The 24,566-nt window shown below is 44.8% G+C and overlaps 2 protein-coding genes and 1 pseudogene across 2 annotated transcripts; 1 reads left to right on the top strand and 2 right to left on the bottom strand.

Annotated features, from left to right (window-relative positions):
- Positions 1-453: 453 nt before the first annotated feature.
- On the bottom strand, positions 454-4,120 carry LOC137357451 (zona pellucida sperm-binding protein 3-like; annotated as a pseudogene).
- A 7,797-nt stretch (positions 4,121-11,917) lies between these two features.
- Positions 11,918-15,721, bottom strand: LOC137357450 (zona pellucida sperm-binding protein 3-like). The gene is made up of 9 exons (XM_068023795.1): positions 15,320-15,721; positions 14,405-14,520; positions 14,228-14,331; positions 13,959-14,136; positions 13,745-13,871; positions 12,526-12,614; positions 12,327-12,444; positions 12,117-12,231; positions 11,918-12,036 (listed from the first exon to the last, which is right to left on the bottom strand). Exons 1-9 carry the CDS (start codon positions 15,719-15,721, stop codon positions 11,918-11,920), a joined length of 1,368 nt encoding a protein of 455 aa, XP_067879896.1.
- Positions 15,722-17,656: 1,935 nt separating this feature from the next.
- LOC137357449 (zona pellucida sperm-binding protein 3-like) lies at positions 17,657-24,111 on the top strand. The gene is made up of 11 exons (XM_068023794.1): positions 17,657-18,058; positions 18,909-19,024; positions 19,113-19,216; positions 19,308-19,485; positions 19,573-19,699; positions 19,783-19,871; positions 19,946-20,063; positions 20,159-20,273; positions 23,036-23,143; positions 23,914-23,975; positions 24,088-24,111. Exons 1-11 carry the CDS (start codon positions 17,657-17,659, stop codon positions 24,109-24,111), a joined length of 1,443 nt encoding a protein of 480 aa, XP_067879895.1.
- Positions 24,112-24,566: the final 455 nt, after the last annotated feature.

Below are 24,566 nucleotides of genomic sequence, written 5' to 3'. Positions count from 1 at the left end.
CCTTGTAGGCTATGGCATTTCCAGTGCTCATCTAAATAGTTCAATGTTGAGGGTTTCTGCCTCGACCATCCCTTCAGGCAGTGTATTCCAGATTCTAACCACCCTCTGAAAATATAGTACCTCAAATGCCCTCATCTTAAATCTAGGCCCCCTGGTTATTGACCCCTCCACCAAGGGAAAATAAGTTCCCTCCTATCTAACCTATCAATGCCCCTCAATGTTGTAGACCTCAATCATGGTCCCCTTCATCCTTCTCTACTCCAAGAGAAACAACCCTAGCCTCAGTCTCTTCATAGCTGAAATGCTCCAGCCCAGGCAACATCTGGTGAATTAGACCAACTGCCACTAAGATTCAGGAAGCAGAGTTCTGTACTTATATAGAGCTATTCCAGATGGAAGACAGACAAATCAGCTCCAAGATACAAGTAATCACTTTTATTGATCATTTGATAACTAGTTGATCAGAGTTTGCTTGTGTTTCCTGTACAGAAACAAGGCGATCAATGAAGCAGAGATCAGACAGACAGCTGTCACAGTCAGGGCCACAATCAGGACCACCTCAGACTCCACACCTACAAAAGCAATGAGAAACCAATGGTTAGTGAAGGAAACACTGAGGGGGAAAATGGAAACTAGCAGTCAGCCAACTCACCACCTGGAGACCTCTCCTGCAGCCTTCGATCAACCTCATTCAGGGACTCCATTGCCAGGTCAGTCACCTCAGTATCTAGAATGACCAGGGGTCCAAGTGAGGCCTCACCCTCCCACTTCAATCCAGCTTCACTCCCTGCAATATCAAACATGCCAGTTAGTGGGGATAAAGGGAGATCTCCCACATCTAGAGGATCAATGTCCTACCAGCTTCAGGTAAGAGATCCCTCCTGCCTCTGGAAGAAAATCAGAACTCCCTTGTGGCACCACAGTTACCCACATGGCAACAGGCACAAATGTCATTGTTGGATTGCTCCAATGGGGTCCAACTAAACGAGAGAGAAACAGCTGATCAACCAGGTTGTGAATCATCTTTTCTCCTCACTAGAAAATTCTAGTGTGGGAACTTACACATTCTGCATCTTCTGGAAAGTACAAGCTTTGTTCATGGAATCTCTCCGATCCACTGGAGCAACTTTCAGGTGACAGGTGATGAAAATCTGACAGATAAATTCAACACAAGTCATTAATTTAGTGACTCCCTCCCAATGTAGAGACCCCAATGATCAGCTTCCTCTTACCAAGGAAAGGTCATCTCCAAAGAAGCGGAAAGCATCCAGGTCAAACCGGAGCTTGTCCAGCTCACGCTCGTCTCTAGGCAACACGAAGGTTGAAAAGGAGTCCTCAGCTTTGCTGTCCAGGAGGCAACTGGAGAAAGATTCAAAAAAGGGACATGAAGTGAATCAAGTGAAGCCACTGAGATGGGAGCAGCTGGAGAAAGCAGAGAGCTCCTTACCCATTGTAGTCAATGATGCTGTATCTCGGGGTGGAATCCTTGTCTGGGCTCAATGTAGCTACACAGCGGTCAACGTAGAGCTTCAGGGGCATGTGGTTGGTCGTTAAAACAGAGGCCTCAATGTGAATGAGGTCACCCAGGTAGTAGACAGTCGAGGTGCGCTCTGTAAGCCAGTCATCTGAAGTACAAGAGGACAAGGGTTAGAGACAGTGGGTACAACTCCCAGTGGGTGAGTACAGGAAATCACTCCCCATCCACCCATCACATACCATTCATTAGGCGCAGTGAGAATGACAGATGCCCTTCTCCAGACTTGGTGGAGCTGAATGGGATCCAGGTGGGCTTGATGGGATTACTGCTCACATTGCCCTTCCTGGAAGGATAGGAGAGTTATGCTAGGATAACATCAGAACTTGAATTAGATTGAAAACTAAATTCACTCAACTTACCTAAAATAATGACACTCAATGGGAATGACAGCTCCATTCGTTCTCACAATGACAGATCCATGATACTGGGGGGTGTGGTTCAGGTGGGTAGTGTAGACCAGGAAATCTCCAGCCATCTGAAAGACATCAGGGAAAGGAATTGAAGATCATTCTGCTCAGTGAAAGGAAATAAGTCCTACAGGGAATGTCAGGGTAGATGCTGGGGGTTCCATTTTCCCTAGTTGGAGTGTCAAGACTAAGTCAATGTCAGGCAAGGGGTCAAAGAAATTTCTTCAGCAGGTTGAAAACTTCTGGCATCTTTCCAACCCTGTGGAATTTTATGCTCAACTGTTGTATGTATTAAAGACAGGCAGGTTTTGGGGCAAAAGGAATCAAGGGACATGGAGATTGGGTGGAAAAGCATAGTTAATGTCAAAAAATTAGCTCAGATGTTATTGAATGGCCAAGCGTGCTCCAGGGGCCTAGCACCAACTCCCCCCAATCTGCTTACAGTCTTTACAGTTTAAGTAAAGAGATTACAAACAAAAATTAAGAGTGACTCAGATGAAAGAACAGTTTTATTTTAAGTCAAAATCAATTGATACAATGAACAAATCAGTTTCATATAATTTAATCCAAGCATCTGTATTTTGACAGGGAAATTAGGAAATGTAGAGTGTCCCTTTCATGCACTAACTCAAATCTTATTCCATTTCCCATCTTTAACACAGCTATTAGAATTGAATATGCTAACAAAAGTTGAATAAACCAGATGAGGGGCAATAACAAAATCCACAAGACATATACAAAAGAAAAACATTGAGATAGCAAGTAGAAACAACCCCATTCATCTTGAATAAAGTTGGTAGAGAAAAGATACCAGAAAAAGCAAAGGTACACTGCACAGTTGAAATTAAGATTAAGGATTTAAAAAGCAGGAGACAGACATCACCTCTCCATCAATAACATTTCACCAAGTGTTGGAAAGGGTGGGTAGATTGTTCCCCACCAAGCTTAGAACAAGAGTCAACATTACCTGCAATCTGCTGCCACACTCATGGAGCCCATAGTCAAAGAGGACAGTGTGGTTCTGAGAGTAGATCCTGGTCGGCAGACAACCTGCTGTCCCCAGGGTCAGGTCAGCAGCTTTAATCAGGTGCCTGGTTCCAAATAAATCCATCTGGACCCTGACCAGCAGGTTCTGCTCTCCACACTGCACCGTCACAGTCTGCAGTGGAGACACACTTCGACCCTCAGACACACGGAAATGGGAACCAAAGGGAGGCCCAGTTGGAGGGACTCTCTGAGGCACAGGGGTGGCTTTTACTCTTCTCCATGGAAACCTCTGGTCTCGAAACTGTTGCCAAGTATCAGAGCAACAGACAACTCCAACTAACACCAGCACTGGGAACAATCCCCTCATTACAAAATCCCCCATGATACCCAACAACTCAACCATCCCTTCACCCACCAACCAGCTCCTTTTATACACACAACCTGCAGTCACCTGACACCAATGATCCCAGAAGCAGCAACATTGAGCCAATTAACCAGCCCCAATCTCCACAATTTACACCCAATGACAGAACTCATGGATGTATTGGTTGGAGGGCCTATTTTATTTGGACCAATAGGAGTGACTCTGAGTTTCTCCAGTGTCACCTGACAGATGTTAGCTCCACAACTTCTCATTTTAAGGGAACAATTAATAATTCTAACGTGGCTTTGTTAATTGATTCATGAAGGTGACATAACTTAGTTCCCCAGTGTCATCAATAGAGGAACAAATTTCCATCTGGTCCCCTCTTTAAAGGAACGCAAACAAGACAGAAGAAAACTCAAAATGCTAAATTATAATATTATTACTGGTGTCGATTAGCCTCTCGAGGAGAGTCAGTGAGCCAAAGAAACACCAACCCTGAGACAGTCAATCGATGGTTACGTTTGGCCCAGGAGCAGAGTTATGAGATGTTCTGCGAGCTTGCCTGACGCTGCTTTGTACCGAGAGGCCAAAGGTCAGGGGTGTGGGCCTGGTGTCGAGCCACAGGCGAGGAGCATCTCCCTTAAAGAGTAATATAGGGGTTTCCTCAGGTTCCCCACAGGTCACCGAAGCTTCACGCAGTGTAAGGTAATGGTAACAGAGTGCTGATATCACTGAACTAGTAATCCAGAGATCCGGACTAATCCTTATGACATGACTTTGAATCCTACCTTGGGTGTCCTCAGCATTGACACCAAACCCCATGAAGTGTCCATGGCATCAGGCCAAACATGGGCAAGGAAATGTCCTGCTTATTACCACCTACTGCCCTCCCCTCAGCTGATGAATCACTACTCCTCCATGTTGGACACCACTTGGAAAAAGCACTGAATATACTCAGGGCGAGAGACATCACTGTCCATCACCAAGAGTGGCTCAGTAACATCACTACTGAGCAAGCTGGCCGAGTCCTGAAGGACATATCTGCCAGATTAAGCCCGCAGCAGGTGGTGAGAAGCAATAAGAGGGAAAAACCTACTTGACCTTGTCCTCACCAATCTATCTATTGCAGATGCATCTGTCCATGATTGTATTGGTAGGAGTGACCACCGCACAGTCCTTGTGGAGATGAAGTCCTGTCTTCACACTGAGGATACCCTCCATCGTGTTGTGTGGAAGTACCACAGTGCTAAATGGGATAGATTTAGAACAGACCTTGCACCTCAAAACTGGGCATCCATGAGATACTGTGGACCATCATCAGCAGCAGAATTTTATTCAACCACAATCTGTAAACTCATGGGCCGGCATATCCCCCACTCTAACATTACCATCTAGTTGGGGGACCAACTAGGATGGTTGGAGCAGCACCAGACATACCTAAAAATGAGGTGCCAACCTGGTCAAGCTACAACACAGGGCTACGTACATGCTAAACAGCAGAAGCAGCATGCTACAGAGTGAGCGAAGCAATCCCGCAACCAACGGATCAGATCTAAGCTCTGCAGCCTTGCCACATCCAATCGTGAATGGTGGTGGAGAATTAAACAACTAAGAGGAGGAGAAGGCTCCAAAAACATCTCCATCCTCAATGATGGCGGAGCCCAGCACACCAATGCAAAAGAAAAGTCTAAAGCATTTGCAACCATCTTCAGCCAGCAATGCAGAGTGGAGGATCCATCTCGGCCTCCTCCTGATGTCACAGATGCCAGTCTTCAGAAAAATCGATTCCCTCCGCGTGATCTCGAGAAATGGCTGAAGGCACTGGATACAGCAAAAGCTATGGGCCCTGACAACATCCCAGCTGCAGTGCTGAAGATTTGTGCTCCAGAACTAGCCACAACCCTTAGCCAAGCTCTTCCAGTACAGCTACAACACAGGAGCCTACCCATAGAATGGTTACAGCACAGAAGGAGGCCATTTGGCCCATCGTCTCAATGCCAGCTCTCTGCAAGAGCACTCAGCAAGTCCACTCTCCCACCTGTTAGCTGTAGCCCTGCAGTTTTGTTCTATTTAGATAATTATCCAATCCCTTTTGAAAGCCATGATTGAATTTGTCTCCACCTCACTCTCAGGCAGTGCATTATAGATCATGAGACCAGAAGAAATAGGAGCAGGAGTAGGCCATTCGGCCCTGACACTGCAGAAAATTGTCCAGGTATGTCCTGTTCACAAAAAGCAGGACAAATCCAATCCGGCCAATTACCACCCCATCGGTCTGCTCTCAACCATCAGCAAAGCGATAGAAGGTGTCATCGACAGTGCTATTAAGCGGCACTTACTCAGCAGCAACATACACACCGATGCTGAGTTAGGGCCATTCAGTTCCAGACCTCAATGAAGCCTTGGTCCAGAGATGGACAAAAGAGCTGAATTCCAGAGGTGAGGTGAGAATAACTGCCCTTGACATCAAGGCAGCATTTGTATGTGGCATCAAGGGGCCCTAGCAAAATGGAAGTCAATGGGAATCAGGAAGAAAAATTTCCACTGGTTAAAGTCACACCAGGCAGAAAGGAAGATGGTTGTGTTTATTGGAGGCCAATCGTCTCAGCCCCAGGACATCACTGCAGGTGTTCCTCAGGGTAGTGTCCTAGGCCCAACCATCTTCAGCTGCTTCATCAATGACCTACCCTCCAACATAAGGTCAGAAGTAAGGGTGTTTGCTGATGATTGTTTAGTGTTCAGTCCCATTCATAACTTCTCTGATACTGAAAGAGTCCGTGCCCACTTGGAGAAAGAACTGGACAACATTCAGGCTTAGGCTGCTAAGTGGCAAGTAATATCCATGCCACACAAGTGCCAGACAATGATCATCTCAACAAGAGAGAATCTAACCATCTCCCCTCGATGTTCAATGGCATTGCCATTGCTGAATCCCCCACAATCAACATCCTGGGGCTCGCCATTGACCAGAAACTGAACTGGACCAGCCACATAAATACTGTGGAAACCAAAGACGGTCAGAGGCTGGGAATTCTGCGGCAAGTAGCTCACCTCCTGACTCCGCAAACCCTGTCCATCACCTACAAGACATAAGTCAGGAGTGTGATGGAATACTCTCCACTTGCCTGGATGAGTGCATTTGAAACAACACTCAACACCATCCAGGACAAAGCAGCCCATTTGATCAGCACCCAATCCCTCACCATAAACATGCAATTCCTCCATCACTGATAGACAGTGACAGCAGTGTGTACCATCTACAAGATGCAGCAACTTGCTAAGGCTCTTTCACTAGCACCTTCCAAACTCGTGACCTCTACCACCGAGAAGGACAAGGGCAGCATATGGATGGGAACACCAGCATCTGCAAGTTCCCCTCCAAGCCACACACCATCCTGACTTGGAACTATATCGCCGTTCCTTCACTGTTGTTGGGTCAAAATCCTGGAACTCCCTTCCTAACAGCACTGTGGGTGTACCTACCTCACATGGACTGCAGCGGTTCAAGAAGGCAGCTCACCACCACCTTCTCAAGGGCAATTAGGAATGGGCAGTAAATGCTGGCCTGGCCAGCGACACACACATCCCATGAATGAATATAAAAAAAATTACACTCTCTGTCAAACCTGTGCTGTATCTGTCTTGGGAGTGTTTGATGGGGACAATGTAGAGGGAGCTTTACTCTGTATCTAACCCCGTTTTTTTTTTAGTGTTTGACGGGGACAGTGTAGAGAGAGCTTTACTCTGTATCTAACCCCGTGCTGTACCTGTTGTGGGAGTGTTTGATGGGGACAGTGTAGAGGGAACTTTACTCTGTATCTAACCCCGTGCTGTACCTGTTCTGGGAGTGTTTGATGTGGGACAGTGTAGAGGGAGCTTTACTCTGTATCTAACCCCCCGTACTGTACCTGTCCTGGGAGTGTTTGATGGGGGACAGTGTAGAGGGAGCTTTACTCTGTATCTAACCCCCCGTACTGTACCTGTCCTGGGAGTGTTTCATGTGGAACAGTGTAGAGGGAGCTTTACTCTGTATCTAACCCCCCGCGCTGTACCCGTCCTGGGGAGTGTTTGATGGGGGACAGTGTAGAGGGAGTTTTACTCTGTATCTAACCCCGTGCTGTACCTGTCCTGGGAGTGGTTCATTTTGACACTCCAGCTCCAATTGGAATGTGTGCCATTCTCCAACACTGAGGTCCCTCACGCCGACAAGAATAAAATTTATATTAAGAAGGATGAATAAACTCTCGCTCTGAGTGGACATGTTTTAATGAATAATGCAAGATATTTATCACTAATATGTATTTGGGAATTGCCCCATATTTCCGAGGAGAGAACCACACATCTCCAAGTGAGGTCCAGCACTGCTTGGGAGGTGGGGTGCGGGGGGAAAGAATCCAAGAGCTCCTTCTTTCTGGGTCCACGTCCCTTTCTCTGCCGACGGTGTTACACCAGTTCAGCTGTGCACCCTAGAAAACCATTACACAGACACGATTGATTTTATTTATCGATGCTCTTGCACGCACATTAAGTCAGCAAGTCGGAAATGTTTATCCTGCCCCCACCACTGTCCCAGCTCCCACTCCCCCAAGTACCCCCCTCCCCATCACCACTCTACAATTTGAGGAAACTTTTTGGGTTTTGCCCAACTGTTGTCTTCTGAAGGTTTGTTATCTTCCGCTCGGATGCAGCCACTTTGCGAAGAGAAAGATAATCGTTGGTGTGAATGCAATTAGTTGGCTTTTCTGACCATCTCGATCACTGGTTAATGAGAAGGTTGATGAAGGGAATGCAATGAATGTTGTCGAGATGGATTTTAAGAAAGCATTTGATAAAGTACCACATAAAAGGCTGATTAACATGGCATAGGAGGGTTAGTGTCAGCTTGAATAAAAATTGGCTTTAGAACAGAAAACAGCAAGTTGAGTCACACGGTTGTTTTTCGGACTGGAGGATGGTGGACAGTGGTGTTCCCTAACATTCAGTGTGAGGATCACTGCATTTTTGATATATGTTGACGTGACTCAGATTACAATACAGAGTAAAATTTCAAAGTTTGCCGATGATAGCAAACTTGGCGGTATGGTGCAGTGAGGGACGATGCCAATCGATTGCTACAGGACATAGATAGGCTAGTGGAATGGTCAGATAAGTGGCAGATAGAATATGATAGAGAAGTGTGAGGTGATGCATTTTGGCAGAAGCGATAGAGAGATAATATGGTCTAAATGGCAGAGTTCAAAAGATAGAGGGATCTGGGGTTTCATTTGTATAGATCTTTGAAGGTGGCAGGACATATTGAGTGAATAATTAGCAAAACGTATGGGAGCTTGGGCTTCATTAATACATGCCATGGTCACAGAGGGAATGGTGATGAAATATGAAATGAACTGGAGGAATAATGAAATAAATGTAAACTGTTGAACTAAGCTACAGGAAAATGGACACTACTACCTGGCAACATGGAGGGAGGAGTCACGTGATCCCCTCCTGTACTGTCAATAAACATGTTTATCTGTTGAAGGTGGCACCACTATTAACGTCTGGAATCGCCTTGAGGAGGCACATCGATATGTAAAACAGCCCATTCCACATTAATGATTCCTAATGTCAAAAATTGGGCGAGCAAAGACTTTTGCAGACAGACTGACTCCAAAGCCAAGGCCAAGATAATAGGTGTGAAATAACACCTATTGGATCACATATTATGTAACAATGGTCCCCACATCCTGGGACATTGCATGAACACCCCAGGGGAGACCATCTTGAATCACCTGACTGAAACCAAAACCTGATACTTATTTTAAGGTTACAAAAGTAACTTCTGAGAGGAGACAGAAAGCCATTCCAGCCAGTGCTGCTGCAAGGTCAAGCTTGCTAAACAAGGAGTCCTGCCAGCACCATCTTTCAGTTACTGAGGCAAAGAGATTGCAAAGTAACCTTAAAAACTCCCCATCTGAGAAATTGAACCAGGACTTCCACCATGAACTTCAGACTGAATTTTAACCAAAGGAGTCTCCGGCATTTCTTCAATTTCAAGATGAGTAATTTCCAGGTCTGCAATGTTGTTAAATATTCCACCTGGAAAATTCAAGGCTTAAAAGTGAACTCTCTTTACAATAATTGGACTTTAATTACATCCCACTCAACTTCTGGTGTGTGCACGCCTGTGTGTGAATGTGCAAGTGGGTGAGGTTGTGAACATTTTTGGGTATTGTTAAATAGATAACATTGCTTTAAAACCTACAAGAAAACCTGTCATCTGTCTGTTTTTGATCCTAAACACTTTTCTAAAAATACTGCCATTGGTTGATGGTGAAAGTGGCAGGCACCCACACCACCTGTCTAACAGGGCATTGAGTACAAAAATCAGGGAAGTTATGCTGAGCCTTTATAAAGCTCTGGTTAAGCCACAACTAGAATACTGCATTCATGTCTGGTCACCACACTTTAGGAAAGATGAGAGGGAATCTTGAGGGGTACAAAGGAGATTTACCAAAATGGTTCCAAGAATGAGGAATTTTAGCTACAAGATTAGGTTAGAGAAGCTAGGGTTGTTCTCAGAGCAAAGGAGGTTGAGGGAAATTTGATAGAGGTGTACAAGCTGATGATGACAGGATTAGATAAGGTAAACAAAGAAAAGCTGATGGTAGAAGGACTAGGAGTCACAGATTTAAAGGCTTTTGGCAGGAGATGCAGGGGCTGTGAGTAAGACTTTCTTCTGATAACAGAGTTGGAGTGAGCTGCAACATGTAGCCAAAAGGTAGTGGAAGCAGAGAACAGTAATGATTCCAAAATGAAACCGGTTGGGCATTTGAGGGAAAACAAACGCAGGGCTAGGGTGGAGAAATGAGACTGATCCGATTGAGAACCAGCATGGGCAAAGTAACCTTCCGTGAAGTCATGACTCAAACCAGGTGTGTGTCGATTGGTTTTATTTAATTTAAACAGGAGATTCAATATTTACAATTTTACACCAGTCTGCTATTGTGATCCCAGTGCAAGTTACATGTGTACTTTGGGGCCTAGTTATGGCCTGTGACTTGGAGTTGGTGACATGCACTGGGAGATTGCTTTAGCATGATGCAGTAAACAGCCCATAATAGAACAGTTCACACCTGGAGCAGTGCTAGGAGCAACAAGAGTCCATTTGATGAAAACCCTCAGACTGGAGGCACAGGGAAACAGTTAAAAATTACTAAAAATGACAGTCTCAGCTGAGACTATGGAGTCAGGAATAATGTGACAAGGAGACAATTGGTTCTGTGCTTGGGGTGAAAACACAGCTGTTAGACATCACTGTTTATTTCAGCAAGACTGCTGTACAAAGTAATATGGATCTGGGTTATTTTTTAAACTGGACCTAGAAAAGGAAGTCTTATTTCAGATTTTAAAAGGTCATACTTTCCAAGTTACTTTCTTTGGAAAGTATAACTGAGGCCAGCTGTAAACATCAAAAATAATAAAAAAAAAGTATCAAAGTAAACAGTGGTCAGACTGGGTAAGAGGAAGCCAGAGAGAAAAAGTCAGCCCACCTGTAGGCCACATTGTCTGAGCTTCAACCACCGTGTGCTGGAGTGAGGGGGAAAAAAAGTTGCAAATCCCATCCCAAATTATATTCTTTGTCTTCATTCATTATGGGGGGTCTCAGCCATTTTAGTCAGTACAAGAATGCAGATATCCTTCTGTTCTCCCACCAAGCATAGAGGCCCCACTCGGGACTGGTGGGATTGGGAGGGGGTCCATTAAAAGCTCACCTTGTTCTGAGTCCAAACCCAGACAGACGAGCAAGGGCTGTAAAGAACTCTGTGCAGGAGGTAAAACTATATTTTTCCCCTCCCTTGGAGGCTGCAAAGCACTGAGTTAGCAGCTCCTTTCCTTCCTCCTCCCTCTAAGAATCCAACCAGTTCAAATCCTATGTTCTGCCATCATTTGATTCACAAGGGTTCAGCTGTACCCTTCACCCTAGGGAATTGAGATCCAAGCACTGAGCTCCCAGTTACCCTGCAGGTGAAATGCTACAAGCTCACTCCTACCCTAGTCCATGCAGCCAGCTCCAAGATACTAGACCTAGTGAATCAATGATCCTACCTGTTGAAGGGGGGGGGGGGGGGGGGGGGGGGATGGGATTCCATTGGAAGCATTCCTGGAAAGTCAGCTGAAAGTCACTTCCTGCGATAACCTGGGGTCATTTGAGTGTCATAGAAGTTGCTTTTAACAGTTGACCCCAAACTAGAAGTTTGGGAATTTCTAGTACGAGTATAGCAGCTACACAAAACTAAAAAGAATAGTTTGGATCCAGTCTGCACTAATTCAGGAGAACTGCACACAACTAGACTTCACTGAACTGCATGTGAGGCCTGTGCAGTTGCCATAGACACCATCCAAACATCTCCTAGGTAAACTATTAGCAGCCATTTTTCCACTAGTTTCCTTGATAGGTCAGTTCTTGATGGCTGGCACAGACAGGATGGGCCAAAGGGCCTGTTTCTGTGTTGTATGACTGACGGAACATTACCAAGTGCGAAACAGTATTTTACACTGTCCAGCCCACAGAATATAAAGTGACAAATCAGTTACTAGGCACAGGATACAATTACTGCTTTATTGATCATTTGATAACTAGTTGATCAGAGTTTGCTTGTGTTTCCTGTACAGGAACAAGGCGATCAATGAAGCAGAGATCAGACAGAGAGCTGTCACAGTCAGGGCCACAATTAGGACCACCTCAGACTCCACACCTACAAAAGCAATGAGAAACCAATGGTTAGTGAAGGAAACACTGAGGGGAAAAATGGAAACTAGCAGTCAGCCAACTCACCACCTGGAGACCTCGCCTGCAGCCTTCGCTCAACCTCATTCAAGGACTCCGTTGCCATGTCAGTCACCTCATTATCCAGAATGACCAGGGGTCCAAGTGAGGCCTCACCCTCCCACTTCAATCCAGCTTCACTCTCTGCAATATCAAACATGCCAGTTAGAGGGGGTAAAGGGAGACCTCCCACATCTAGAGGATCAATGTCCTACCAGCTTCAGGTACAAGATCCCTCCTTCCTTTGGAAGGAAATCGGAACTCCCTTGTGGCACCACAGTTACCCACATGGCAACAGGCACAAATGTCATTGTTGGATTGCTCCAATGGGGTCCAGCTAAACAAGAAACAATTGATCAACCAGGTTGTTAATCACTTCTCCATACAACACCCTGAAGGAGTCAGAAAGTCAACTTACACATTCTGCATCTTCTGGAAAGTACAAGCTTTGTTCATGGAATCTCTCCGATCCACTGGAGCAACTTTCAGGTGACAGGTGATGAAAATCTGAGGACACATTCAACACAAATTTATTGACTCCCTCCCAACATTGCGGCAAGTAGCCAATTTGTTAACCTGTTAATTTGTTAAGCAGAATGGACAAAATTAAAAAATTAAATTGAAATATGAAGGAAAGCAGGTTCAAGGACTGATGCTGGGACTTTGTACAAGTGACTGGAACTTCGAATAGACTGCATTTGTAAAATTTGCAGACAAATTTATGTTATAGTTGGAGGAGAATATAACAACGTACAAGATGAAAAACTTGCAAAATGGATGTGCAATTGCTCCAGTATCATTAAGCACAAGGACATACATTTTATCCTGAGGCCAATCTTCCCAGGTTACAAGTGGCTGAGGGACTGGGAACAGACCACTTAGTGGAAGTTAATAAGGCCAATTAAAAAAAAAAGTCAAAGAGTTAGAATTGGTAAGCAAAGAAGTGGTCTAGAACCTTTTGTTAAACTATGAAGTGTTGTGTATTGTTGTAGTGGCATAGTTAGGTTATCAAGATTGAGTGTCTGGATAAGGTCAACTAAACACAAGCCTCTCGAGCTAGCATTCTTGGTGCTGCTAGTTTCTTCTGAAGCACATTACAATATGACTGTTACATCACCTCTACAGAGAAGGGTTGTTCTCTGTCCAACATTAACCTTCATTTTCTTAATAGAGGGAATACGAGGAACAGTTCAGGTTCTGAATTAGGGAAAGGGTGAAGAACTGGACAGTGCCAAAAACCCCACTTAGGATCAGACCAAAACCAAGCTTACATCCATTAGGAAAGAATTAACAGACTGGGACTCAAAAGGCTACAGTGACCCAAGAAGTCTTCAATGAAAAAGGGTAGATGTAGACAAGATGCTGCATTTGGAGACCAGAACTAGGGGTCATTAATAAGTCACTAAATACCAAATCACAAATTCAGGAAAGCTTTATCCTTATATAGAGTGGAACTCAATGCCACAAAGTAGTTAAGGAAAAATCACAGATGCTACTTAAGGGAATCTAAAGAACCACTTGAAGGAAGGAATAGGAGCTCATGTTAGGAGAGAGGAGGGCAGTTTGAGAGACATGTAGTCAGCATGGACAAGTTGACCTGAATGTGCAGTACTGCGTAATGATCAGCTTCCTCTTACCAAGGAACGGTCATCTCCAAAGAAGCGGAAAGCATCCAGGTCAAACTGGATCTTGTCCAGCTCACGCTCGTCTCTTGGCAACACGAAGGTTGAAAAGGAGTCCTCAGCTTTGCTGTCCAGGAGGCAACTGGAGAAAGATTCAAAGAGGGACATGAAGGGAATCAAGTGAAGCCATGGAGATGGGAGCAGCTGGAGAAAGCAGAGAGCTCCTTACCCATTGTAGTCAATGATGCTGTATCTCGGGGTGGAATCCTTGTCTGGGCTCAATGTAGCTACACAGCGGTCAATGTAGAGCTTCAGGGGCATGTGGTTGGTCATTGAAACAGAGGCCTCAATGTGAATGAGGTCACCCAGGTAGTAGACAGTCGAGGTGCGCTCTGTAAGCCAGTCATCTGAAATACAAGAGGACAAGGGTTGGAGACAGTGGGTACAACTCCCAGTGGGTGAGTACAGGAAATCACTCCCCATCCACCCATCACATACCATTCATTAGGCGCAGTGAGAATGACAGATGCCCTTCTCCAGACTTGGTGGAGCTGAATGGGATCCAGGTGGGCTTGATGGGGTTACTGCTCACATTGCCCTTCCTGGAAGGATAGGAGAGTTATGCTAGGATATCAGAACTTGAATTAGATTGAAAACTAAATTCACTCAACTTACCTAAAATAATGACACTCAATGGGAATGACAGCTCCATTTGTTCTCACAATGACAGATCCATGATACTGGGGGGTGTGGTGGAGGTGGGTGGTGTAGACCAGGAAATCTCCAGCCATCTGAAAGAAATCAAGTTAAGAAATTAACATTCAGATGATTCAGATTGTTGGAGAAAAACTTACAGGACTTGACAGTAAGTTGAAAAGAAACTTCATCTGGCTAGAAAATGTAGAACTAGGGTCAGCTATTTAGGACCAAGGAAATAGATTCATTCAGTTGAAAATCTTACACTGGAGATGATTATGCTTATTTGGGCATATGAAAGCGAGAGATTTTTACGCAAAGAACAAACAATGTTATTGAATGGCCAATCACACTGCAGTAGTTTAACAGACTGATTTCATAAATCCAAATTGTGCTACTTCAGCAGTTAACCTGGAGAGCATAATGAGTAGAAGTGTGACTGAATGAAAGAATGGCTTCACTTTAAATAAAGGAAGAAATCTCTTGTTCAAAATTAGGAACAATGAACAGGCTAGTTTTGCACTTCATTTAATCCAAGTATGATCATAGGGAAATTAAGCATGGAGCTCCCTTCAAGAGCACCACATCTCATTTAATCCAAATTTTTGCTCAAATAAAAGAGTCAGATTAACTTACTTAAAACTTGAATTCAAGTTGAGAAGCCACAAAACAATACACAATGAAAAGCTTGAAGGAACCAGGGAAAAAAAAGGTACCAAACCAATATCAAGGTTACAATACCTACATCAATACACAATATATTAATTGAAATAAAGTTTGAGGTTTTATAAAGGGACAAGACCAGATTTAATAATAACATTTCACTAAGTATTGAAAAGGAGAGAGTGGAAAACTTACACACCAGACTTAGAACAAGAGTCAAGGACTCATTACCTGCAATCTGCTGCCACACTCATGGAGCCCATAGTCAAAGAGGACAGTGTGGTTCTGAGAGTAGATCCTGGTCAGCCGACAACCTGCTGTCCCCAGGGTCAGGTCAGCAGCTTTAATCAGGTGCCTGGTTCCAAATAAATCCATCTGGACCCTGACCAGCAGGTTCTGCTCTCCACACTGCACCGTCACAGTCTGCAGTGGAGACACACTTCGGCCCTCAGACACACGGAAGTGGGAACCAAAGGGAGACCCAGTTGGAGAGACTCTCTGAGGCACAGGGGTGGCTTTTACTCTTCTCCATGGAAACCTCTGGTCTCGAAACTGTTGCCAAGTATCAGAGCAACAGACAACTCCAACTAACACCAGCACTGGGAACAAACCCCTCATTACAAAATCCCCCATGATACCAAACAACTCAACCATCCCTTCACCCACCAACCAGCTCCTTTTATACACACAACCTGCAGTCACCTGACACCAATGATCCCAGAAGCAGCAACATTGAGCCAATTAACCAGCCCCAATCTCCACAATTTCCACCCAATGACAGAACTCATGGATTTATTGCTGGGTGGGTCCTCTCCACACAGGGACTCATTAAAGAATTTGCCCTGATCCAATGGGATTATTATCTGAATGGGCATTTTCTTGGTTATATGGTTACTCTATGGTCATCACAACAAGTATACCTCACCGGGCACAAATATGAGATGGTTCAATCAGACTGAAAATTTGCCAAAATAAGCATCACATTTGAGCAAAATCATAAGGATTTCCTCTCACCTTAATCAGAATGTTATTCTTGATGTCTGCAAGACACTCCACACCTTGCAGTGCCCACCAGTCATTGGAGGCATTCCCCCTCTCCAGGGACATCCAAGCACAGGTAAAACTGCAGAACAGAGGCAGGCAGGGAGACTCCCTCCCCTCTCCCGCCTAGCCCCCATGGGGCCCACCAGTCCTGGATCTACAAATTGCTGTTTTAGGGCAGACAAGAAGATCCTTCAACTTGCAAACCCCCACCCCTCTCATCCAGGCATCGAAAGATTAGCAGAGTGGGGTTAAAATGTAGCTAAATGTTAAGGAGCCCCCCTTTTCAGGGGTTGCAACTGCTACTGCTTTTTACTAATTTTTAGAGGATGATATCACCAATCAGAATCACTGAAATCACATGTACCCCTTTATAATCTGGTACTCATTGTTGAAGTACTTTTAAGAGTCATAATGGCACAGAAGGGGGCCATTCAGCCCATAGGGTGCATGCTGGCTCTCTGTAGAGCAACCCAGTCCCATTCCCTGGGCTATCCCGATAGCTCTGAAAGTGCCCATCCAATTTCCTTTTGAAATTATTCATCGTCTCCACTTCACCCAAGAAACCTGCCAAGTTATAAGTGCCAGCAGTCGCGGAAGGCCTCAGGGGTACCGACATGCCTCTCCAGGGGCACTCGGGCATGGCCGTAACCGTGGAAGAGGGCAGCTCTCTGGGGGACGGGTCCACTTGACCGGGCGCTGGACGGACCTGTTAATGGCCCCCTTGGCCAGGCCCAGGAGCAACGCCACAAGGGGATCCTCTGACATATCCACTTCTCTCCTCCTCACAGGGTGGCCAAGGCTCAGGAACCTGGGACTGAAATGCAGCGAAAAATTGAGACAGTGCAGGAGTAGCAATCTCACACTCAGAATAAACACGAACCACAGACTTCTCCCAGGCAGCCTGGGAGTCTGTGAGGATGTTTGAAAGCCCGTTGCACACAACCACTCCTGTAATGTTCACACCAGATTCCCAATGGTGCAAGGGGACGGGTCCCACAGAAAGAGCCCTCTTCTGGGGCTACCAGTATCCGCAGGGTAGCAAGACAGAACAGCAGATTGTGTTGGGAGGGGAGACAAGGGGGAGGAAGTCTGAAAGTGTGTATAAGAGGCCTACACAGGAAACCCTCTCTGCGTCCTGTGCAGCAGGAAGAAAGAAGGAAATTTCCCAGTTCAGCGATGGATCAATTTGCTTCAACTATATGGAGACCGATGACATTTCCACTCCACCTGATCCGTGCAGTGTCCCTTGGAACCACATTCTGAGTGTGAAGCACTTCCCACAGCCAATCACCAAGAACAACAATCCCATTGGATCAGGGCGAATTCTTTAATAAACCCCTGTGTGGAAGAGCCTCCTGCCAATAAATCCATGGGTTCTGTCATTGGGTGTAAATTGTGGAGATTGGAGCTGGTTAATTGGTTCAATGTTGCTGCTTCTGGGATCATTGGTGTCAGGTGACTGCAGGTTGTGTGTATAAAAGGAGCTGGTTGGTGGGTGAAGGGATGGTTGAGTTGTTTGGTATCATGGGGGATTTTGTAATGAGGGGTTTGTTCCCAGTGCTGGTGTTAGTTGGAGTTGTCTGTTGCTCTGATACTTGGCAACAGTTTCGAGACCAGAGGTTTCCATGGAGAAGAGTAAAAGCCACCCCTGTGCCTCAGAGAGTCCCTCCAACTGGGCCTCCCTTTGGTTCCCATTTCCGTGTGTCTGAGGGTCGAAGTGTGTCTCCACTGCAGACTGTGACGGTGCAGTGTGGAGAGCAGAACCTGCTGGTCAGGGTCCAGATGGATTTATTTGGAACCAGGCACCTGATTAAAGCTGCTGACCTGACCCTGGGGACAGCAGGTTGTCGGCCGACCAGGATCTACTCTCAGAACCACACTGTCCTCTTTGACTATGGGCTCCATGAGTGTGGCAGCAGATTGCAGGTAATGTCTTTAACTTGTGTTATCAACTTGGTGTAGATTGTTTCCCTGCTTTTTCACTTTAATACTTTTTAAAGAGATGCCTGTTTTGTAAACATTAAACCTGATTCAATTGTCCTTTGTTTTATCAGGTCACCTGGTTAATCCAGTGTTGACTATCAACCCCATTGGTCTTATCCTTCACGTGGTTTTTCCAAGCTTTTCCTACTGTATGCTTTGTCTTGTGGGTTTTTAGATTGAATGTTAAAATCTGAATATTGAATTCAATCTAACTGACTTTTTGTGGATAAGTTGTAGAATTAAATGTGATTTGAAGGGAGCCTCCTGGTGATTAGAATGCTTGGATTAAATGAAGGCAAATCTTTTGTTAATACTTTCAAATTACTGCCAGTTTGTGTTTCCTTGAGCTGTTAAGTGAAGCTGTCCCTTCATTGATTCACTTTGCTTTTGGTCAGTCCTTCATGCTTGCCTGTTCTCCTCACATTAACTTCTGTGGTGGTAATGGCCAACTGTTGGACAATCTACAGCAGAGTGTGTAGAGCCTTGGAGACTGACCTCTGTTAATAAGATTGTGGCTGAAATTCTACACTAACTCCACTTTCCCACTCAGTCCCCATGTTTCTTGATTTACTTTAGCCCAAGAACTATTCTATTTTGAATGTACTCAACTGAGCACAACTTCCAGTGAGATTGGAAAGTCCAAAAAAAAATCTATGGCATGATTAGCCGACCTTGTTCTAGTCAAAGGAATAGCCCCTCAGTATTTACCCAGCAAACTCAGTTTGAGAACCTCCCTCATTCCTCTAAACTCATTAGCCAAAGTTTCTCTTCATTCCTGATATTTGTCTTTCAGATTGCTGGAGATTTCCTGGTCTACACCACCCACCTGAACCACACCCCCCAGTATCATGGATCTGTCATTGTGAGAACAAATGGAGCTGTCATTCCCATTGAGTGTCATTATTTTAGGTAATAGATGAGTGATTTTTATTAATGAATTTTCAGTCCAATGCAAGTTCTCTGAACTTGTCCTAAAATGACTCTCCTATCCTTCCAGGAAGGGCAATGTGAGCAGTAACCCCATCAAGCCCACCTGGATCCCATTCAGCTCCACCAAGTCTGGAGAAGGGCATCTGTCATTCTCACTGCGCCTAATGAATGGTATGTGATGGGTGGATGGGGAGTGATTTCCTGTACTCACCCACTGGGAGTTGTACCCACTGTCTCTAACCCTTGTCCTCTTGTACTTCAGATGACTGGCTTACAGAGCGTACTTCGACTGTCTACTACCTGGGTGACCTCATTCACATTGAGGCCTCTGTTTCAATGACCAACCACATGCCCCTGAAGCTCTACATTGACCGCTGTGTAGCTACATTGAGCCCAGACAAGGATTCCACCCCGAGATACAGCATCATTGACTACAATGGGTAAGGAGCTCTCTGCTTTCTCCAGCTGCTCCCATCTCAATGGCTTCACTTGATTCACTTCATGTCCCTTTTTGAATCTTTCTCCAGTTGCCTCCTGGACAGCAAAGCTGACGACTCCTTTTCAACCTTCGTATTGCCAAGAGACGAGCGTGAGCTGGACAAGATCCGGTTTGACCTGGATGCTTTCCGCTTCTTTGGAGATGAACGTTCCTTGGTAAGAGGAATATGGTTCATTCATTAGGTTTTTCATGTTGGGAGGGAGTCACTAAATAACTTGTGTTGAAATTTATCCCACAGACTTTCATCACATGTCACCTGAAAGTTGCTCCAGTGGATCGGAGAGATTCCATGAACAAAGCTTGTACTTTCCAAAAGATGCAGAATGTGTAGGTTTGTTTTACTTCACACGCATGTATGAAAGGTGATGGACAACCTGGTTGATCAACTGTTTCTTATTTAGCTGGACCCCATTGGATGAATCCAACAATGACATTTGTGCCTGTTGTCATGTGGGTAACTGTGGTGCCACAAGGGAGTTCCGATTTCCTTCCAGAGGAAGGAGGGATCTTGTACCTGAAGCTGGTAGGACATTGATCCTCTAGATGTGGGAGGTCTCCCTTTACCCCCTCTAACTGGCATGTTTGATATTGCAGAGAGTGAAGCTGGATTGAAGTGGGAGGGTGAGGCCTCACTTGGACCCCTGGTCATTCTGGATACTGAGGTAACTGACCTAGCAACTGAGTCCTTGAATGAGGTTGAGCGAAGGCTGCAGGAGAGGTCTCCAGGTGGTGAGTTGGCTGACTGCTAGTTTCCATTTTCCCTCAGTGTTTCCTTCACTAACCATTGGTTTCTCATTGCTTTGTAGGTGTGGAGTCTGAGGTGGTCCTGATTGTGGCCCTGACTGTGACAGCTGTCTGTCTGATCTCTGCTTCATTGATAGCCTTGTTCCTGTACAGGAAACACAAGCAAACTCCATTCAATCAATTGTGAAATGATCAATAAAGCAGTATCTTGTGTGCAAGAGCTCATTTGTCACTTTATCTTTTGTGGCTGCAGACTGGGTTTTTAAATAAGTATCTCTCAGCAGCCCCCCTCTGTTCCCTGTTGGTCCCTGTAACTAGTATCAAAATTACTGTCAATGCCTTACATCAGGACTGGGATGAATGTATCTATGGCAACTGTGCAACATTCACAGTACAACTCACTGACCTTTTTTAGGTGAATGCTGATTCACTGAATTAGGGCAAACTGGTTCCTCCAAGCTATTCCATTGGCTTTATATGGCTAGTGATGACAGGTTTTCACATTCCATAGACTAGTTGACCAAAAGTGAAAAATTGGGGTTAAAAGATTCCTAGTTTGAGGAGCTCTGTCTAACCTCTGAAGACTGAGGTTGACCTTAAGTAGACAAGTAATTTTCACTCGGATCTGCCATGAATGTTGGGGCTTTGGAATTGTACAAGTTGGAGTTGATGTAATAGGTTGCTTTAATGCAACGTCGTAACCAGGAAGCCAGTCCACTGCACTCTGCTTTCCCTCATGTGTACAAATGCCCTGCTGCTATCCTAATGAGAATAGGGCAGTAAATGTAACTCATTCTAGTGGAATGACATGTCTAAATCATGCTTACAGCTGTACTCAGTCTGGAAATAAACCTGTTCCCATTACAGGCTGGATTTGACAGCAATCTGAACCACAAATGACCCTAGTTATAGCTGGCAGTGATCTTCAGTTCATCTTCCAGGACTACTTGTAGTAGGATTATAACTGATCCATTGGGTTTAGTATCTCAGTTGGCAGTGTGGAGTCAGACAGCATACTTGAAGCATTTCTTACTGAGACCCTTTGCTTTTTCATACTGCTGTAGATTCTATATTGCCTTATTAACCCTGCAATGTTACTGATGACTAGTGGTAGCTGGTACTATGCAGAGCCCTAATACAATTCAGTGTTTGGCTGCATCTTCCCTTGGGTGGAGAGTAGGGCCTAAACTTTACTGCAAACTGGTTGCAGTTCTCTGCTGGAGAGAGGAAGAGATGGAGCTGATAATTGGTGACTTGTTTTGTTTCCCCTTCCCCTGAAGATACCATTTCCTGCTCTCTCCTTGAATCCTCTGTTCTTGCCTGGTTTTGGACTGAGCACAAGGTGACCTCCTTTAATGGAGTCTCCAGGCACTAGTGGGTGTTTAGGCCTCAATGGAAGGCAATGCCACCTGGGTCAGTTGTACTATGACCCACGGGGGAAGAGTGAACTATAAATCCAGTTCCACCGGTCATAACATAACAAATTTCCCACTTAGTGCAAGACAATTAGATACTCTTCGGCCCCAGAAAATGGCACACCGACCAGGTTTCTTTAACAAATAAGCATTTTATTCTGAAACCAAGTCTTTACTAATCAAGTAAATCTGAGAAGTGAAAGCTCTATTTCCCTCATCCTCATGCACATACATTCAAAGAGCAGTGAACCAGGATTTTTGTTTCATATGAAAGGAATTTAAGAAGTTCAACTGTCATGATCTGGAAGGAGGTTCTTTGGTTTGGTAAGGACTCCCAAACTCAAATAGTTAGATGCCACTCAAGTCTTTGCAGGTGAGGTTGAAAAACTGCCTGATGGGTAGGTGTTCAAATGCCTTCAATGGGAGAAGGCTTCAGAGGCCTAGTATCAGGACTGCAGTAACATATTTATTTATTTAGAGATACAGCATTGAAACAGGCCCTTTCGGCCCACCAAGTCTGTGCCAACCAACAACCACCCATTTATACTAACCCTAGAGTAATCCCATATTCCCTACCACCTACCGACACTAGGGGCAATTTACAACAGCCAATTTACCTATCACCCACAAGTCTTTGGCTGTGGGAGGGAACCCATGCAGTCACAGGGAGAACTTGCAAACTCCTCACAGGCAGTACCCAGAATTGAACCTGGGTCCCCAGAACTGTGAGGCTGTGGTGCTAACCACTGTGGCACCCACTGATGTGTTTATTTGAAAAAAAAAAGCAATATTTCTGGCCATTCAGGGTTCCTTTGAAAAATGCAGGAGGCAACAGTGCCACTTCATATAAGCTTTTCTTTTACAATAGCAAGGATTGTTTAATATAGATAATACTTTTCTGGGTCATCTTCTGATCTCCAGGCGGGTTAAAATCAAATTCCAAAAAGCTTGCTTTTGACCAAAATCACTGGCGTTCAAAAAAAAAACTTTCCAGAAGCAAGTCACAGACCTAGTCTGAAATTCTGTCTTCTGAAAGGATAGCGGAGGACAAATCCCCTGATGGTTTCCTTTAAAACTAACTGCATTCCAGTCCTTGTTACAAGTTCTGCTTCTGTTGGACTTGTTTAATATTTCCAGATGTCTCTATGTCCAGTGAAATCCTTTACAGTTTTTAAAAACATAGAATCCTAAGTTTTAATACAAAAAAACATCCTTGTAACAGTAGCAAAAAAACAACGGAAGCATTACTTCCAAAGGAAATCTTGTACTGACTAAAAATAGCCCTTAGAGACCCTAAGTATGAAGATAGGGGTTGAAATGACTATGTTCCAGGTTTAAAACTTAGTTCCTCCCTCACCAGTGCACTTATCACTCAAGAACATGAATATTTGGTGACAGTAGTGATGTTGGAAGCTCACTGGCTGGATATGGGTCCTGCAGGTGGGTTGATTCACACCCCTCCTCCTAACCCCCTCCAGGTGATCTGTGCCCATCCTGAATGCTGTTTATTTTGTCTCCTGATAAGATGCCGTTTGCCATCTGGAAATCTAATTTTCAAGCTGCAGCAATAACTGCCAGAAATGGTCAAATGAAAATATAACTAAAACAAAACCTGGTCATTTTCTGGCTCCACTAAATAAACCCAGCTTCCACAGTAACTAGAGTATAGGTTACCATGATAAAACCTCCCGTGATGTTCGACGACAGAGCATTTTCCAAGCACTGAACAAACTCTCCCTATCACATCTGTCCCTGACTCCAGCTGTACGATGGTCTGAGCTGCGAGGCTAATTTGTTATGTTGAAGTAAGTTTGAACTGTTTCTCTGAGTGATCCCAGTCTGAGGGTTGTCATTTAATAGACTCTTGTTGCTTCTCCCACTGCTCTGGGTATTAATTGCTCCATTATGGGCTGTCTCCCTAGTTACTGCATTGCCCAAAAGCAACCGTCCATTATAATGTCATCAACTCCAAGTTACAGACAATTCCTAGGCCCCAATATTCACGAGAGGTCCTAGTGTACGTTACAACAGTGCAGTGGAATGAAATTCGATATAAATGTTTAAATTAAATAAAACTTATCACCCTCCTAATGTCACTCCTGATATTATTGGCACAGCCTCTGTAACCAAAAGAGTGATCGAGATGGTCAGACAAAACCAACTAATTGTATTCACACTGAAGATCATCATCACAAATTGACTCTATTCAGATCTGAAGAACATAAACCTTCACAAGACAAGTGTTGGGCACAACCCAGAATGTTTCTTCAAAGTATATCCTGAGGGGAGGGGGAAGGGGGGAGAGAAATAAAAGTTTCCGACTTGATGTGAGTGCAGGTGCATTGATGAATAAACCGTTGCTGTTCTGTGTAATGGTTTTCCAGGGTGGCAGGGCTGAACTGGTGTAACAGTGTCAGCAGAGAATAGGGAAATGGACCCAAAAAGGAGCTCTCTGATTCCACTCAAGCTGTGCTGGACCTCGCTTGGAGATGTTTGATTCTGTCCTGGGAAACAAAGAGCAAATACATATTAGTGATAAATGTGTTGGAGGAGTCATTAAAACATGTCCACTCAGAGTGAGAGTTTACTTAAGCTTATTAGTATAAATTTTATTCACATTGAGGTGAGGGACCACAGTGCTGGAGAATGGGATATGTTCCTTGAAACTGGAGTGTCAGAATGAACCACTCCCAGGACAGGGACAGCACAGGGTTAGATACAGAGTAAAGCTCCCTCTGCACTGTCCCCCATCAAACACTCCCAGGACAGGTACAGTACGGGGGTTAGATACAGAGTAAAGCTCCCTCTACACTGTCCCCATCAAACACTCCCAGGACAGGTACAGCACGGGGTGAGATACAGA

The sequence above is a fragment of the Heterodontus francisci genome, chromosome 48 (genome assembly GCF_036365525.1).
Source record: "Heterodontus francisci isolate sHetFra1 chromosome 48, sHetFra1.hap1, whole genome shotgun sequence".
Classification (NCBI taxonomy): domain Eukaryota; kingdom Metazoa; phylum Chordata; class Chondrichthyes; order Heterodontiformes; family Heterodontidae; genus Heterodontus; species Heterodontus francisci.
The sequence above is the reverse complement of the archived record's forward strand: the minus strand, read 5'-3'. Positions and strand labels throughout refer to the sequence as shown.